Below are 14,202 nucleotides of genomic sequence, written 5' to 3' on the forward strand. Positions count from 1 at the left end.
GTACCAATAATGTGGTAAGTACATTTCTTAGTGCTATATGTTTTTAAATATGGTATCTGAAGTGGCGGCGCTGTGAAACGGCTGCGGCTCGCCTGCAGTCTGTCTGTTTTTACTTTTTTGTGTTGTTTTTTTTTGTCTTGTTTAGTTAAACTTTTGGTTATTAGGTTGTGTTATGTGTGGGGTGGGGGGGGGGGAAACAGGGCTTTCTGTCTCTCCCTTCGGGGGGAATGCGACTTTCTTGTTGTATCCCCCTTCTCTTCACCTGTCTGAGCTGAGGCCTAATGGCGGAGCTGGCGGCCTACAACCTGCGACCGACCTCGAGGATCCGGAGGTAGAGCCAGCCAGGACTTGCCAACGCGAGGCTGGCCGTCTTCGAGCTGCGGCGGCGTTCTGGCAGCGGCACGACTCAGCGTTCCGGTGAGGGTGGACGGCGCGGGGCTGAGACACTCCTGTGAGGGCGGCCGGGGGTAACACCCTACCTCCAATGCCATGTGCTCTAATTTTAGTCACCAGTCTCCCGTGCGGGACCTTATCAAAGGCTTTTTGAAAGTATAGATACACTACATCCATTGTCTCTCCTTCATCCATTTTACATGTCACATCCTCAAAATATTCCAGAAGATTAGTCAAGCATGATTTTCCTTTCATAAATCCATGCTTACTTGGACTAATCCTTTTACTGCAATCCAAATGCCCCATTTCAACGAGATACCTCTTTCTTTTACCTCAGCGTCACTTTCCTGTACAAAAATCATATACTGTAATGCTCTTAATGTCTTAAAATTAATAGATCTCCACCTCAAAATATACTGCAGTTTCCCAGCTCTCTTGGGTAAGGATTTCCAAAGATTTGCTACCCTTCAAATGAATACATTTATGATCTCAGTGCTAAAAGCCCAACTTATTTGAAACTCTTGGTTCTAAACAACTCAACTAGTTAAACCTGTCAAACCACAAAATAATTTTATAATTTTCAATTAGATTACCCAAGTTAAAATAATACCGGTAAACTGGTCCAGTTTGTATAATCTCTCCTCATAGGCCATTTAGCCCTTCCTGAGCCCCGAGAGCTCTATCTAACTCTCTCTTAAACCCATCAAGTGATTTGGCCTCCACTGCCCTGTGACGGGGAATTCAACAAATTCACAACTCTCTGGGAGAAAACGTTTTTTTCTCACCTCAGTCTTAAATGGCCTCCCCTTTATTCTAAGACTGTCCAGTCCTTTTATAATTTTATGTTTCTATAAGATACTCCTCATCCTTCTAAACTCCAGTGAATACAAGCCTAGTCTTTTCAATCTTTCCTCATATGACAGTCCCGCCATCCCAGGGATCAATCTCGTGAACCTACGCCGCACAGCCTCAATCACTAGAATGTTCTTCCTCAAATTAGTAGACCAAAACTGTACACAATACGCCAGATGTGATCTCACCAGAGCCCTATACAACTGCAGAAGAACCTCTTTACTCCTATACAGAAATCCTCTGGTTATGAAGGTCAACATTCCATTAACTTTCTTCACTGCCTGCTGTACCTGTATGCCAACTTTCATTGACCGGTGTACAAGGACACCCAGGTCTCGCTGCACCCGGCACGTGGCCATCAGGGTAGGCAAGGTAGGCACTACCTACCCTGACTAAAATAATAAAATGGTAATTACTAAATATAAATAGTAAAGGCATAGGAAATTATGCCTATCTAAGAGATCGGTCTCTTAGGTAGGCATAATTCTCCGTGCCTTTCATCCGCAGCAAAACGTGGAGGTCTGTGCAGCCCACGTTCCGTCAACGCTGCTTCAAGCCGTCAATTTCAAGGGGAGCTAAAGGCAGCAGAAATTCTGCCTTTGCTGTACTGCGCAGGCGCAGCAGCCTACTGCGCCTGCGCAGCGCTAGTTTCTTGGCGGGTTTTTAAAATATGGATTGCCATTATCTGAAGAGCATCTTAGGAAACAAAGAGAAGAATGGAGTCCGTGTACCAATAATGTGGTAAGTACATTTCTTAGTGCTATATGTTTTTAAATATGGTATCTGAAGTGGCAGCGCTGTGAAATGGCTGCGGCTCGCCTGCAGTCTGTCTGTTTTTACTTTTTTGTGTTGTTTTTTTTTGTCTTGTTTAGTTAAACTTTTGGTTATTAGGTTGTGTTATGTGTGGGGTGGGGGGGGGGGAAGCAGGGCTTTCTGTCTCTCCCTTCGGGGGGAATGCGACTTTCTTGTTGTATCCCCCTTCTCTTCCCCTGTCTGAGCTGAGGCCTAATGGCGGAGCTGGCGGCCTACAACCTGCGACCGACCTCGAGGATCCGGAGGTAGAGCCAGCCAGGACTTGCCAACGCGAGGTTGGCCGTCTTCGAGTTGCGGCGGCGTTCTGGCAGTGGCACGACTCGGCGTTCCAGTGAGGGTGGACGGCGCGGGGCTGAGACACTCCTGTGAGGGCGGCCCGGCTCCCGGCTGGAAGGCGCTCCCATGGGGGCGGTCCGATGCGGGGCTGAGACGCTCCCGTGGGGGCGGCCCGGTGCGGGGCTGGAAGGCGCTCCCGTGTGGGCGGCCCGGCTCCCGGCTGGAAGGCGCTCCCGTGTGGGTGGCCCGGTGCGGGGCTGGAAGGTGCTCCCGTGTGGGCGGCCCGGCTCCCAGCTGGAAGGCGCTCCCGTGTGGGCGGCCCGGCTCCCGGCTGGAAGGCGCTCCTGTGTGGGCGGCCCGGTGCGTAGTGGAGACGGTGCTCCGGTGGCTGAGGCGGCATTGGCGACCTGAATCCGGGGCTCGGCCGCGGGCCAGCGGATGACATTGTCGGGAGCTCGCGGGTCACAGGTTGATGCCTGTTTTCCGGAGCTCCCGTGGCAACAACTGCGTCCGCTGGACTGGAGGGCGGCAGCTTCGGCCACCCCCGGGCCGCGGAGCTTGAACCGCGGGACTGACTTACCATCGCCCGGTGGGGTATCGCCTCAGTGCAGAGGGAGAAGAGGAGGGTAGAGACAGCAACCATAAGACTTTTGCCTCCATCACAGTGAGGAGGTGCTTGGTGAACTCACTGTGGTGGATGTTAATTTCTGTTTATTGTGTGTTGTTTATTATTATATGTATGGCTGCAGGCAACGACATTTCGTTCAGACCGAAAGGTCTGAATGACAAATAAAGGATTCAATTCAATTCAATTCAATTTCCTGGCGTGTGGGGGGGGGGGGGGGCGCGGAAGAGTTCCTTTCACAGCATTTGGGGAGTCTGGTCCGGGGTAAAGTTGCGGGGAGGGCAGGAGTATTGTGAAGGAGGGGGCCGGAATCATGCCACTTGCGACGCTCCTTGCACGGATGCGTGCAATGCCACCGTATTGAGGCCAGGGGGGGGGGGTGGGGAGAAGAAGCTCGGGTGGCTGTGAGCGGCCGCTGGGCCGGACAGCGGAACCAGCCGCCACCTCACCTCCTTCTGCCGGCCCCTGCTCACCTCTGGCAGCTCACCGTATAAATACCTCGCTCATGTCAGCCGCTTCCCGCAAATCCTTAAATTCCGACAGCGCGATTGAGTTTACTCGGCTGTGGGAATTTAAGGATTTGCGGGAAGCGGCTGACATGAACGAAGCCGGCGAGTGGCAGGTGAGAGGTGTTCAGACGGAGAGCACTGCCAGAGGTGAGCAGGCTGGAAGAAGGTGCTGAAGTGGCGGCCAGTTCTGCTGTCGGGTCCCGGCGGGTGCTCGCAGCTACTCGAGCTGCTTCTATCCCCGGCTACAATGTGGTGGCTCCGTGTCGGAGCGCCGCAGCAGCGGTGAGTGAGTTACTGGCATTATCCCCGACCCCCTCCTTCTCAACACTCCTGCCCTCCCCGCAACTTTACCCCTGGCACATACTTTCCACACGCTGTGAAAGGTACTGTCCCCCCAATTGGTCCCTTGAACAAGTGTTGTCATTCAATAAGATGACAACTGATTCAACTTTTCCCTGTGTTCCCGTTTTTCCCACCATCTCTCCGCATGCCGTCACCCTTCACCCCCCCCACCCATTCAGTAATTCAGAATAAAGGAGGCTTGGAAGCCTTGGGCAAATTGAATTATTACTGTCTTTATTTTTATTTTTTATTTTAATGGAGAGAACAATCTGCGCATGCGCGGTTTAAGTTTTTTTTTTTTTTTTTTAATTTTTTTTTAAAAGGCGGCTGACTGCCTACCCCGAGTAATTACTCACGGCACATGCCTGTGCTGTACCTCCCCCTTATCAAACCTAACTCCATTGAGATAATAATCTGCCCCCTTGTTTTTGCCGCCAAAGTGGATAACCTCACATTTAACTATATTATACTGCATCTGCCATGCCATAACTCACTCAACCTCTCCAGGGCACCCTGCAACCTCCTAACAGTTCACACTGCCACCCAGCTTTGTGTCATCCGCAAACTTGCTAGTGTTGCTCCTAATTCCCTCTTCCAAATCATTAATATATATGGTAAACAGTTGCGGCCCCAACACCGAGCCTTGCGGCACTCCACTCGCCACTGCCTGCCATTCTGAAAAGGACCCGTCACTCCCACTCTTTGCTTCCTGTCAGCCAACAAATTTTCTATCCACGTCAACACCCTACCTCCAATGCCATGTGCTCTAATTTTAGTCACCAGTCTCCCGTGCGGGACCTTATCAAAGGCTTTTTGAAAGTATAGATGCACTACATCCATTGTCTCTCCTTCATCCATTTTACATGTCACATCCTCAAAATATTCCAGAAGATTAGTCAAGCATGATTTTCCTTTCATAAATCCAAGCTTACTTGGACTAATCCTTTTACTGCAATCCAAATGCCCCATTTCAACCAGATACCTCTTTCTTTTACCTCAGCGTCACTTTCCTGTACAAAAATCATATACTGTAATGCTCTTAATGTCTCAAAATTAATAGATCTCCACCTCAAAATATACTGCAGTTTCCCAGCTCTCTTGGGTAAGGATTTCCAAAGATTTGCTACCCTTCAAATGAATAAATTTATGATCTCAGTGCTAAAAGCCCAACTTATTTGAAACTCTTGGTTCTAAACAACTCAACTAGTTAAACCTGTCAAACCACAAAATAATTTTATAATTTTCAATTAGATTACCCAAGTTAAAATAATACCGGTAAACTGGTCCAGTTTGTATAATCTCTCCTCATAGGCCATTTAGCCCTTCCTGGTAATTAATCTGATGGCACTTCATCGTATTTCCACAATCACAAATGTGTCCTTCCTCAGGTGGAGAGATGAAATCACCACATCAGGACCCAATTCATTATTTCAATAACATATCTTAGGTTATGTACCCAAATCTTGCAATTAAAACCAACATTATTTAACTGTTTGCCTTCCACATCATTTGTAATATTTTAGTAACGCAAGGAAAAAGACAACCAAATTCCACTGAACACCTTTTAACCTCTCAATGCAAAAATATTTAGCTTTTCTATTTCTGCCTTCCAAAGTGCATCAAATCCCATTTTTCACATCCCATTCAGCAACAAAGTCATCACCCATTCACATTTCATTGAAGTTTTCTGCATCCTCCTAAAGCTGAATAGAAGCTGGTTGCATCACCATCAAACTTGGATTTATTACACGTGGTTGCCTTTGTATAAGGGAGCCAGATCGATTAAACCTTTCATGGAGAAAGGAAAACTCAGTGGAAAAAGTGATCCATCTATGACCATCATGTTACACAAAGACGATTTATAATATTGTTAGAAAATCAATGGATTTAGGGGCTGGGGTGGTGGTGCACATATACATACTGCAGATGAGGTTAACCAGTTCAAACAGCAGCTCTCAAAACCATGAACACTGCCAATGGGGAGATCATCAGCTGGGTGGGAACACCAATTGATGGCTCCGCTCCAAGCCAGACATGATCTTCAGTTGGAAATACAAGACTTTATAACCATCTTTCTACATCCAGGAATGTGTGGCCAGACAGTTACAACATTATATTGAAAGTCACTACTGATACCACCGCTTTATTTTATTAAAGTAATGTAACTTGGTCTTGAAATGTTTTCCTTCCACAATTCTCAGAGACTGATGAGCATTTGAAGTAATGAGACCTAACATTAGACAACCAGCCACAGAGAAAAATAAACTGGGGCACATTTAGAAATATATCCACATGTAAGCAGAATGAACCTACCAGTGAATCACATTGGAATTAGTATTCAAAAGCATCCATTTGATTTGAAGTGAGAATTACCCAAGCAACACTATGGCTTAAGGTTCAATCACAATAACTTCAAATGTATAACATTAAAATGGAAACTCGATTGAGTTGTTTAAATTGACGAAAATATTTGATAGTGTAGTCAGAGGGAAACTATTTTCTGTAAGTCATCCAAAGGGATATATAACATTAAAATTGAAGGCAGGCATTCCTGGAGATGATGCGGAAAAGCACGTTCACACAAAGTATTCCGGAAATCTAGAATTCTCCCCTCAAAAATCTATGATTGAGAATTAATAGAAAATGGATACAGATTGGAAACAAGCCCTAATCTAAATGAATCACAGAAGATTAATAATAATACTAATAATACATTTTATTTATTGGCGCCTTTCAAGTCTCAAGGACACCTAAGATTAGGCTTTGTCTACATCTTAACCCTCTATCTGCATTAGTTTTCATTTTTTTAGAATGGACAATGGGGTAGTTATTAAGAAAGAAAAGCTTTAAGGGCCTGTCCCACTTTCCCGAATTATTCGCGAATTCTCCTGAGTTATTCACAAATTCTCCCGAGTTTTCTCGGGGCATCAGGTAAGTTGGGACGTTTTTTCCCCAGCCTTATGAAAAATGTCCACGAGTGAAAAAATAGCCCCGAATACTTACGGCTGGCATAACGAGCCGCTACGATATATCCACGGACTCCTACGGATATTCTGCGAGTTTGAAAACTCGGGGGAATTCATGAATAACTCAGGAAAATTCGTGAATAATTCGGGAAAGTGGGACAGGCCCTTTAATAGTCTCTCGAGTCAATTCTGAACCAATTTGAGACTTCAACAATAGAAATTATCATAGGCACGATGAGCGTGCAACCCTCAAATTAACTTTCCAAACATCATGGTAGAAAGAACCATTAAAAATAGTAAGATTAAACGAGAACTTACCAGTTTGAAGTTTGATCTTTATGATCCGCATGCGTGTCAATCTTCAAAGCAGCGGTGTGAAATCACAGATAACAGTAATTGAAGTAACATAGTAAGATTAGAAACCTAGAACTACCAGATGACCTTTGTGATATGAGGGTTGGGAGCGGTGGGCACGTAAACGCTCATCGTAACTCATCTGCGATGCACGCCGTATGATATCTAATGTTCCCCCGCAAGCAGAACACCTCCCATTTCCTGACATGAGAGATGTACTGTTTTTTGGTACTATCCCTCCAGGCCAGTGATCACATCCACGGTTCGATCGGATAGTCCAAGTCCCAGGTATGGCCTCCTCAGAATCTGCAAATTAACGGATCAATACGGTCATGTAATGGATGTTGATCCCCAGTTACAGGGTGCACCAGTAGGTCACTACGTTTCGGGACAGCCATAAGAGGCTGTGTTATTATCTTCAAAACGAGTGGGAACCATGGCTGTGTAGGCTAGTCGGGTACCACCAAAACTCCTGAGGCGGAGTCCTGCTTGATCTTCAGTAAGCACCGACTGATGAGGCAAAATGGAGGAAATGCATATAAAAACATTCCACCCCAGTGAAGCGAGAATGCATCTACCACTACTGCCCCTGGTTCCCATGAAACATACTTAGGTAACTGGTGATTGAGTCTGGATGCAAACAAATCGATATCTGGCATCCCATACCGAACAACAATATCATTAAATATATCATGATTCAACATCCATTCTGTGTTGTCATTGAATTTTCGTGACCTGGTGTCTGCCACCATATTAAATCTACCTGGTAGGTAGATAGCTGAAACCCAAACGTTTCTTGTAATACACCAGTGCCAAATAAGATTAGCCAATCTATCACAAGATTCAGACTTGATTCTACCCATGTGATTAACATACGCCACTGCCGTAGTGTTGTCAATCTGAAGCTGAACAGGCAAGTAGTACAATAAGCCTTCAGCCCATAAAATGCTCCCAATAGCTCTATATAGTTAATCCCATGTGATTGAAGAATAAATGCCTCATGCATAGTCCATCTGCCTCCACAGCTAGAGATGGTATCAGGAGCACCCCAACCTAAGGCACTAACATCAGGTTAGTGAAGGTTCCTCAATCAGAACTTTGCTGGAGCAACTCGAGATGTTCATTATCCACCACTGCACTTCAGCTGGTAATTGCATGGGCCTGTCAAAATGACATGCATGTATCCTGAGTGCCTGCTCCTTTGCACATTGTAAATTTTGGTTATGCAAAGGTCCAAACTGTGCAGCTGGAAAGGCAGCCACTAATTTGCCAACCAAGCTGGCAACATGTCTAATTGAAGGCTGTTGCTCCACCATGAGCTTGTTACAGTTTTCAATTAAGTCTAATCTCTTGCCCCTGGGCAGAGTCACTAACATGTGAGTTGAGTTAATAGTGAATCCCAAGTAATCAATAACTCTAACTGGTGTCAATTTGGATTTAACTGGATGAATGAGAAACCCCAATCTCTCAAACCTGAGTTTAACAACTGAAACTGATAATTCAGCTGCTTCCCGAGTCTTCCCTATGATTAAGATATCATCCAAAATAAGCCATTGCAATATGACCCTGAACCCGGAGTAGCCCCAGTACTGGTTTTAACAGTTTTGTAAATAATCCAGGGGCCGGGGCTAACCCATTCGGCAGTGCTTTAAATTGCCATAATTGCCTCATCCAGCTAAATTTCAAATATCTCCGATGATCCCTATGAACAGGCACTGAGTAATATGCATATTCAAGATCTATACATGCCATATAACATCCTCTGGAAATCAGTTGTTTAGCAGTATCAAAAGTTTCCATTTTGAAATGTTTATACTGCACGAAGGGGTTAAGGCTTGTCAAGTCAAGGATGATACGACATCCCCCATCCTTCTTTGACCTAGGAAAAATATTAGACACGAATTGGTGAGGTTGGTGGAAGACCTTCTCGATTACCCCTTTTTTGTATAATTTTTCAATTTCAGCTTGTACCTCCAAATTCTCTTTTTGTGAGAAAATGAGTGCCCGGCTTGGTGTGTGCTGTGTGGGTGGACCCAAATTGGGAAGGAATTCAATTCGAAACCCTTGTATACTGCGCAGTATAAACAAATCTGATGTTATCCCATACCATTCCGTCAGAAAGAAGTGTAATCTCCCCCCAGCCTGTAGGTGGTTTCCATTCAATATGTTCCGACCCACCTACCTCCATGGTTACTGGTGGAATTTTCTGCCCCCGGTTTCTGGTGGGGAAGGACATGTTCACCCGTGCCCCTGTTGGAGTGCGCCAGCTGCGCGCATTTGTGAATGGCCGGCTTGGTCCTTGACCGGACCCGGTCTCAGTAAACCGTTTGTAGGGGTACTGCCGCTGAAGCGTTCTGCTGGTCATCGGCGTTTTGATGAGCCCAACCGTTCTTGCCTCGTCGTCCAGCTCCTTGACTCTTTTAGCGGGGTCTTCCCCGAACAGTAGATTTGGTGGCTGGAGATTGCTGGGTTTACACAGCTCCGCAAACTTAGAGTTGATGGTAGGGCGGATGGCACTTTTCCTCAGACAATTAATTTCAAAGTGTGCATTGCACATGAGAGCCAGAGCATCCTGCTGTACATCAGTCAGGTGCTCTCCATCCACCGACCTGGCGAACGCTGTAATGCCTGAGGCGAGCAGCTTCAGTACCCTCTGGAGCCTCATTTCCTGAGCTCTGATGCCTACGCCCATATGACCCCAGATGGCGTGGTTCACAGAGGCACTTTAAGCAGGACACAGTTAGCCGGGGTCTCATACTTTTTGGCCGTTTCATCCATCGTAAGCTCTTGAAGCTGATGGGAAGCAAGGTAGTTTATACTTGCGGCCAACTCTTCACCCAGCGCTGAGCCATGCGTCAGTTGTAATGACAAGCATGCGGACTGGCGGGGTTCTTCATGGAATCACTCACATGACCGAAGTAAAATTAGTCTGGAGACTCATCGGTAATTTTTTAACGCAGTGTACATGGCCTGAAAGAGATACTTCTTCAAGTAGCACAGTTGTTGTCTTGTCTTCGTAAGCATCATCAGACTGGGCCTCATCAGACCCATTACAAAACTATAGTGTGGTTTAATAATATTAAAACAAATTTAACTCTTTTCACAAATATAAACCAGTAAAACTGTTTGTAGATATTTCTCTAATTTGTTGGTCCATTAGATTTATTTTACACAAATAAAAAAAATTGAAGCCATCGACATAATGCTAAAAAATGTTTAATGTTATGTCGTTCTTAAAATGATTTCAACTGCGCCAATGCTGCAACATGAAAATGAGTGATTCTCTATTAAAAAAGTTTGTTCTTGAACATTTTTTTAAAAAGCAGTTTAAAACATTTTGACATCAGTAAAATAAAATGTGAGTTTTGAATTGACGGCATAGTTCCAACAAAGCTGCAATTAAAGCTAAAAAAACGATAATTGCAACAAGCCAGTTTAATTCACAAACAGAACATTCACGGATTATAAATAAATTACATTGTGATGTGGAATACAATTCTCTTTGAGATTAAACATTTATCAGTAACCGATGATTACTTGTCTCACCTTCCAGTGATGCAACATATCACTGGCAACCAACACGCACATTAGAATTACCAGGGCAGCAGGACGAGCAGAAACCCAAGGCAAATGTAACTAGCCCTCATAGAAACATCTCTGGACAATAGTTTACATTGCTGAGTTGCGTTTGCCCCTGGTGCCGCCCAGTGAAGTGCGCAGCCGTGGATCCCTTGCTTTATAATGCTCATTGAAGTCCAGTCTGAAGTTAAGGAAACGGAGACTTTCGTCGGGACTTTTTGTCAATAGTACCAGGAATTGTCGAACAATATCCTAAAGAGGGGAAATTAAGATTAATTTACATCTTACATCATAAGGCATTCTAAACTGGTGTAACATAATTATCTTTAAGCAATTTGTAACTTGCCCACACCGGCCAACATGTCCCAGCTATACTAGTCCCACCTGCCTGCGCTTGGTCCATATCCCTCCAAACCTATTCCTATTCATGTACCTGTCTAACTGTTTCTTAAACGTTGGGATAGTCCCAGCCACAACTACCTCCTCTGGCAGCTTGTTTCATACTCCCACCACCCTTTGTGTGAAAAAGTCACCCCTCAGATTCCTATATCTTTTAATTAATTAAAGAGACAGCCAAAAAAATGGGAAGATGCTGAGAAGACCAAATGTAGACTTTCTCGTAGCTATTGAAATGTACAGCATAGAAACATGCCTTTCAGCCCAGCTTGTCCAAGTTAGCATACTGGGCTATTCCCATTTGCCTGCAATTGGGCCATAGCCCTATGAATCTTTCCTATCCATATATCTGTCCAAATGTCACGTTCAAGGAGTAGAATTAGGCCATTCGGCCCATCGAGTCCACTACGCCATTCAATCATGGCTGATCTCTGCCTCCTAATCCCATTTTCCTGCCTTTTCCCCAAAACCCTTGACACACGTTCTAATCAAGAATTTGTCTCTCTGCCATTAAACTATCCACTGACTTGGCCTCCACAGCCCTGTGTGGCAATGAGTTCCACAGATTAACTACCCTCTGACTAAAGAAGCTCCTTCTCACCTCCTTTCTAAAGGAGCGCCCTTTAAAAGTCCTTTGAAAGTCATAATTGTATCAGGATCGATAGCTTCTTCTAGCAGCTCATTCCAGATACATACTACCCTCAGAGAAAACGCTGCCAAGTCCCTCTTAAATCTCTCCCCTCTTACTTTAAGCCTATGATCTTTAATTTTAGAATCCTCTATCCTGGGGAAAAAGACTGAGTATTTACTTTAAACTTGCAACTCATGATCTTGTGCACCTCAATAAGGTCACCCCTCAGCCTCCTGTGCTCTAAACCTTATCATGTATTTACTGGAGTGGATTGGAGATAGCTTATGTAACAGGCGAATATAAAAGATTAGTCAACTGCTGCTGCATCTGCCTCATGACTCCTATGCATTTTAACTCTGCAGCTGAAGTGAAAATACCTTTTAAAACTACCCAGAATGAAAATACCACCCTTTCATTCAAATTGGATCCCATAGGAAGATAAAGAAGAAAAAAAAGCAAATGCCAGAAATTTGAAATAAAAAAAGAGAAGCGCTATTTTGTATCAATGACTTTTATCAGAATAGAAAAAGTATAAAAACAAGTATATTTTAAGATACAAAAAGAGGGAGGGATGAAAAGGAATAGGAATTGCCATTGTGGGATGGATTCTGTCCAACTGATACAACAGCCTTTGGCACAATTGAAGGCGGGAAGTGTAAATAGCGGAAAGTGAATGACAGCAATATAAAAAATCAGGAATGCTGAGATGAATAGTGCAAAACTTGGCTTTTTTGGCCAACCGTCAAAGGCAGCTATCTATGCTAATCCTATTCTCCTGCATTAGGCCTGTATACGCCAAACCTTTCCTATTGCAGCACCTATCCAAAAGTCTATTAAAGTTGTCATTATGTCTGCCTCTTCACCTCTGGCAGCTCAATCCAGATATTCACCCCCCTCTGTGTCATAGTGCTATTCAGCACAGAAACACACCATGTGGCCTAATTCCTCCAGCCACTAAACTTGTCCAACCAAACTCTTCCCACTGTCCATCTCAAATCCCTCGAAACCTTTCATATTCATGTACCTGGAGTGAGAGAACAACAGTTCAAATCACACAAGGATAACAACAGAACTAGGCAGTTCTGAACCAACCAGAAAAGCTGGTAGGCTTAAATTGTTGAACACAATGAGTTTCATGGGCTGCAATAGGCTTGGAAAGGATCCTTTCCTCAAGCATCTACTGGGTATTTTGGTACAACACAGGAGGCCAAACACAAAAAGTCAGAATTGGTATGGAGTGGAGAATTAAAATGACAGTCAGAGGGCTACTCTTACTGACAATGTAGGTGAACGCAAATCAGGCGCCTAATCTGTCTTTGATTCTTCTAAATTAGGGAGGACAACATTGTGATTATTAAATGCAATGTATAAATTTGGAATTAGTGTAATTAAATTGCTGCTTCACCTCAAAGGATTGTTTAGGTCACCGAGTGGTAGAAAAGGTGAAGGGAAGGCATTGCATCTCCTACTGTGGCATCAAAAGTGCCAAAGAGAGAAGTTTGTAGAAATGGAAGAGCAAAGTAGAGCGGCAGAAAAAAAAGTTTATTGAGAATGCTAAATGTGAGAGTAGAACATACTTCTTTTGTCATTCGTCCAGTTTTAATGATAGTAATGTTTCAGATCCATGACCTATCACCACAGAACTTTCTGTTTTTATCCCATACCATATAAACACCACTTCCACTTTCGCATCTACTTCCACCACCATCCACACCACCTTCCAGGCACCCAACACCCTCTTACCTCGCACAACACCTTTAAACTTGTCTCCTTTCACCTTAAACCCGTCTTTAATGTGTGGGAAGGAACTGCAGATGCTGGTTTAAATCGAAGGTAGACACAAAAAGCTGGAGTAACTCAGCGGCACAGGCAGCATCTCTGGAGATAAGAAATGGGTGACGTTTCGGGACGAGACCCTTCTTCAGACTGACTCGAAACGTCACCCATTTCTTCTCTCCAGAGATGCTGCCCGACCCGCTGAGTTACTCCAGCATGCTGTGTCTGTCCTCTAGTCTTTAACATTTCCACCCCGGGAAAAAAGGGGTTGATTGTCTACTACCCCATCAATGTATCTTATAGTCTGAAGAAGGGTCTCGACCCGAAACGTCACCCATTTCTTCGCTCCATTGATGCTGCCTCACCGGCTGAGTTTCTCCAGCATTTTTGTCCACCTTCGATTGTTCCAGCATCTGCAGTTCCTTCTTAAACAATTTATCTCATATACTTATTTTTGCATTGTTTTTCTTGGCATATTATTGTCAACATTAAACACAAGAGACAGTTCCGTTCAATGTGTTTACATGCAATGTGTAGTTTTACCCTGCCCGCTCGCAGAGTGGCGTTTAGTTCGATTTGGCCAAAGTTCTGGAGATGATTGTGTTGGGGCCTTTTCGAGTCTGGAATATTTCATGTAATTCCGCCCAAGTCTTAAAGGGACGGAGAGGCAACGCGAGCGGCGTGAACGAG

General features: G+C 44.6%; 1 protein-coding gene across 2 annotated transcripts in view; it reads right to left on the reverse strand.

Annotated features, from left to right (window-relative positions):
* Positions 1-10,328: 10,328 nt before the first annotated feature.
* The window catches only part of tubgcp3 (tubulin gamma complex associated protein 3), a 75,580-nt gene continuing 71,706 nt past the window's right edge, over positions 10,329-14,202 (reverse strand). For both annotated transcript variants that reach the window (XM_033023156.1, XM_033023157.1), the window contains one exon: positions 10,329-10,961. In XM_033023156.1, the coding sequence (XP_032879047.1) occupies positions 10,800-10,961 (162 nt within the window). In that variant the 3' untranslated portion in view covers positions 10,329-10,799. The remainder of the gene's footprint in view (positions 10,962-14,202) is intronic.

Source organism: Amblyraja radiata, chromosome 6, assembly GCF_010909765.2.
Source record: "Amblyraja radiata isolate CabotCenter1 chromosome 6, sAmbRad1.1.pri, whole genome shotgun sequence".
NCBI classification, from domain to species: Eukaryota; Metazoa; Chordata; class Chondrichthyes; order Rajiformes; family Rajidae; genus Amblyraja; species Amblyraja radiata.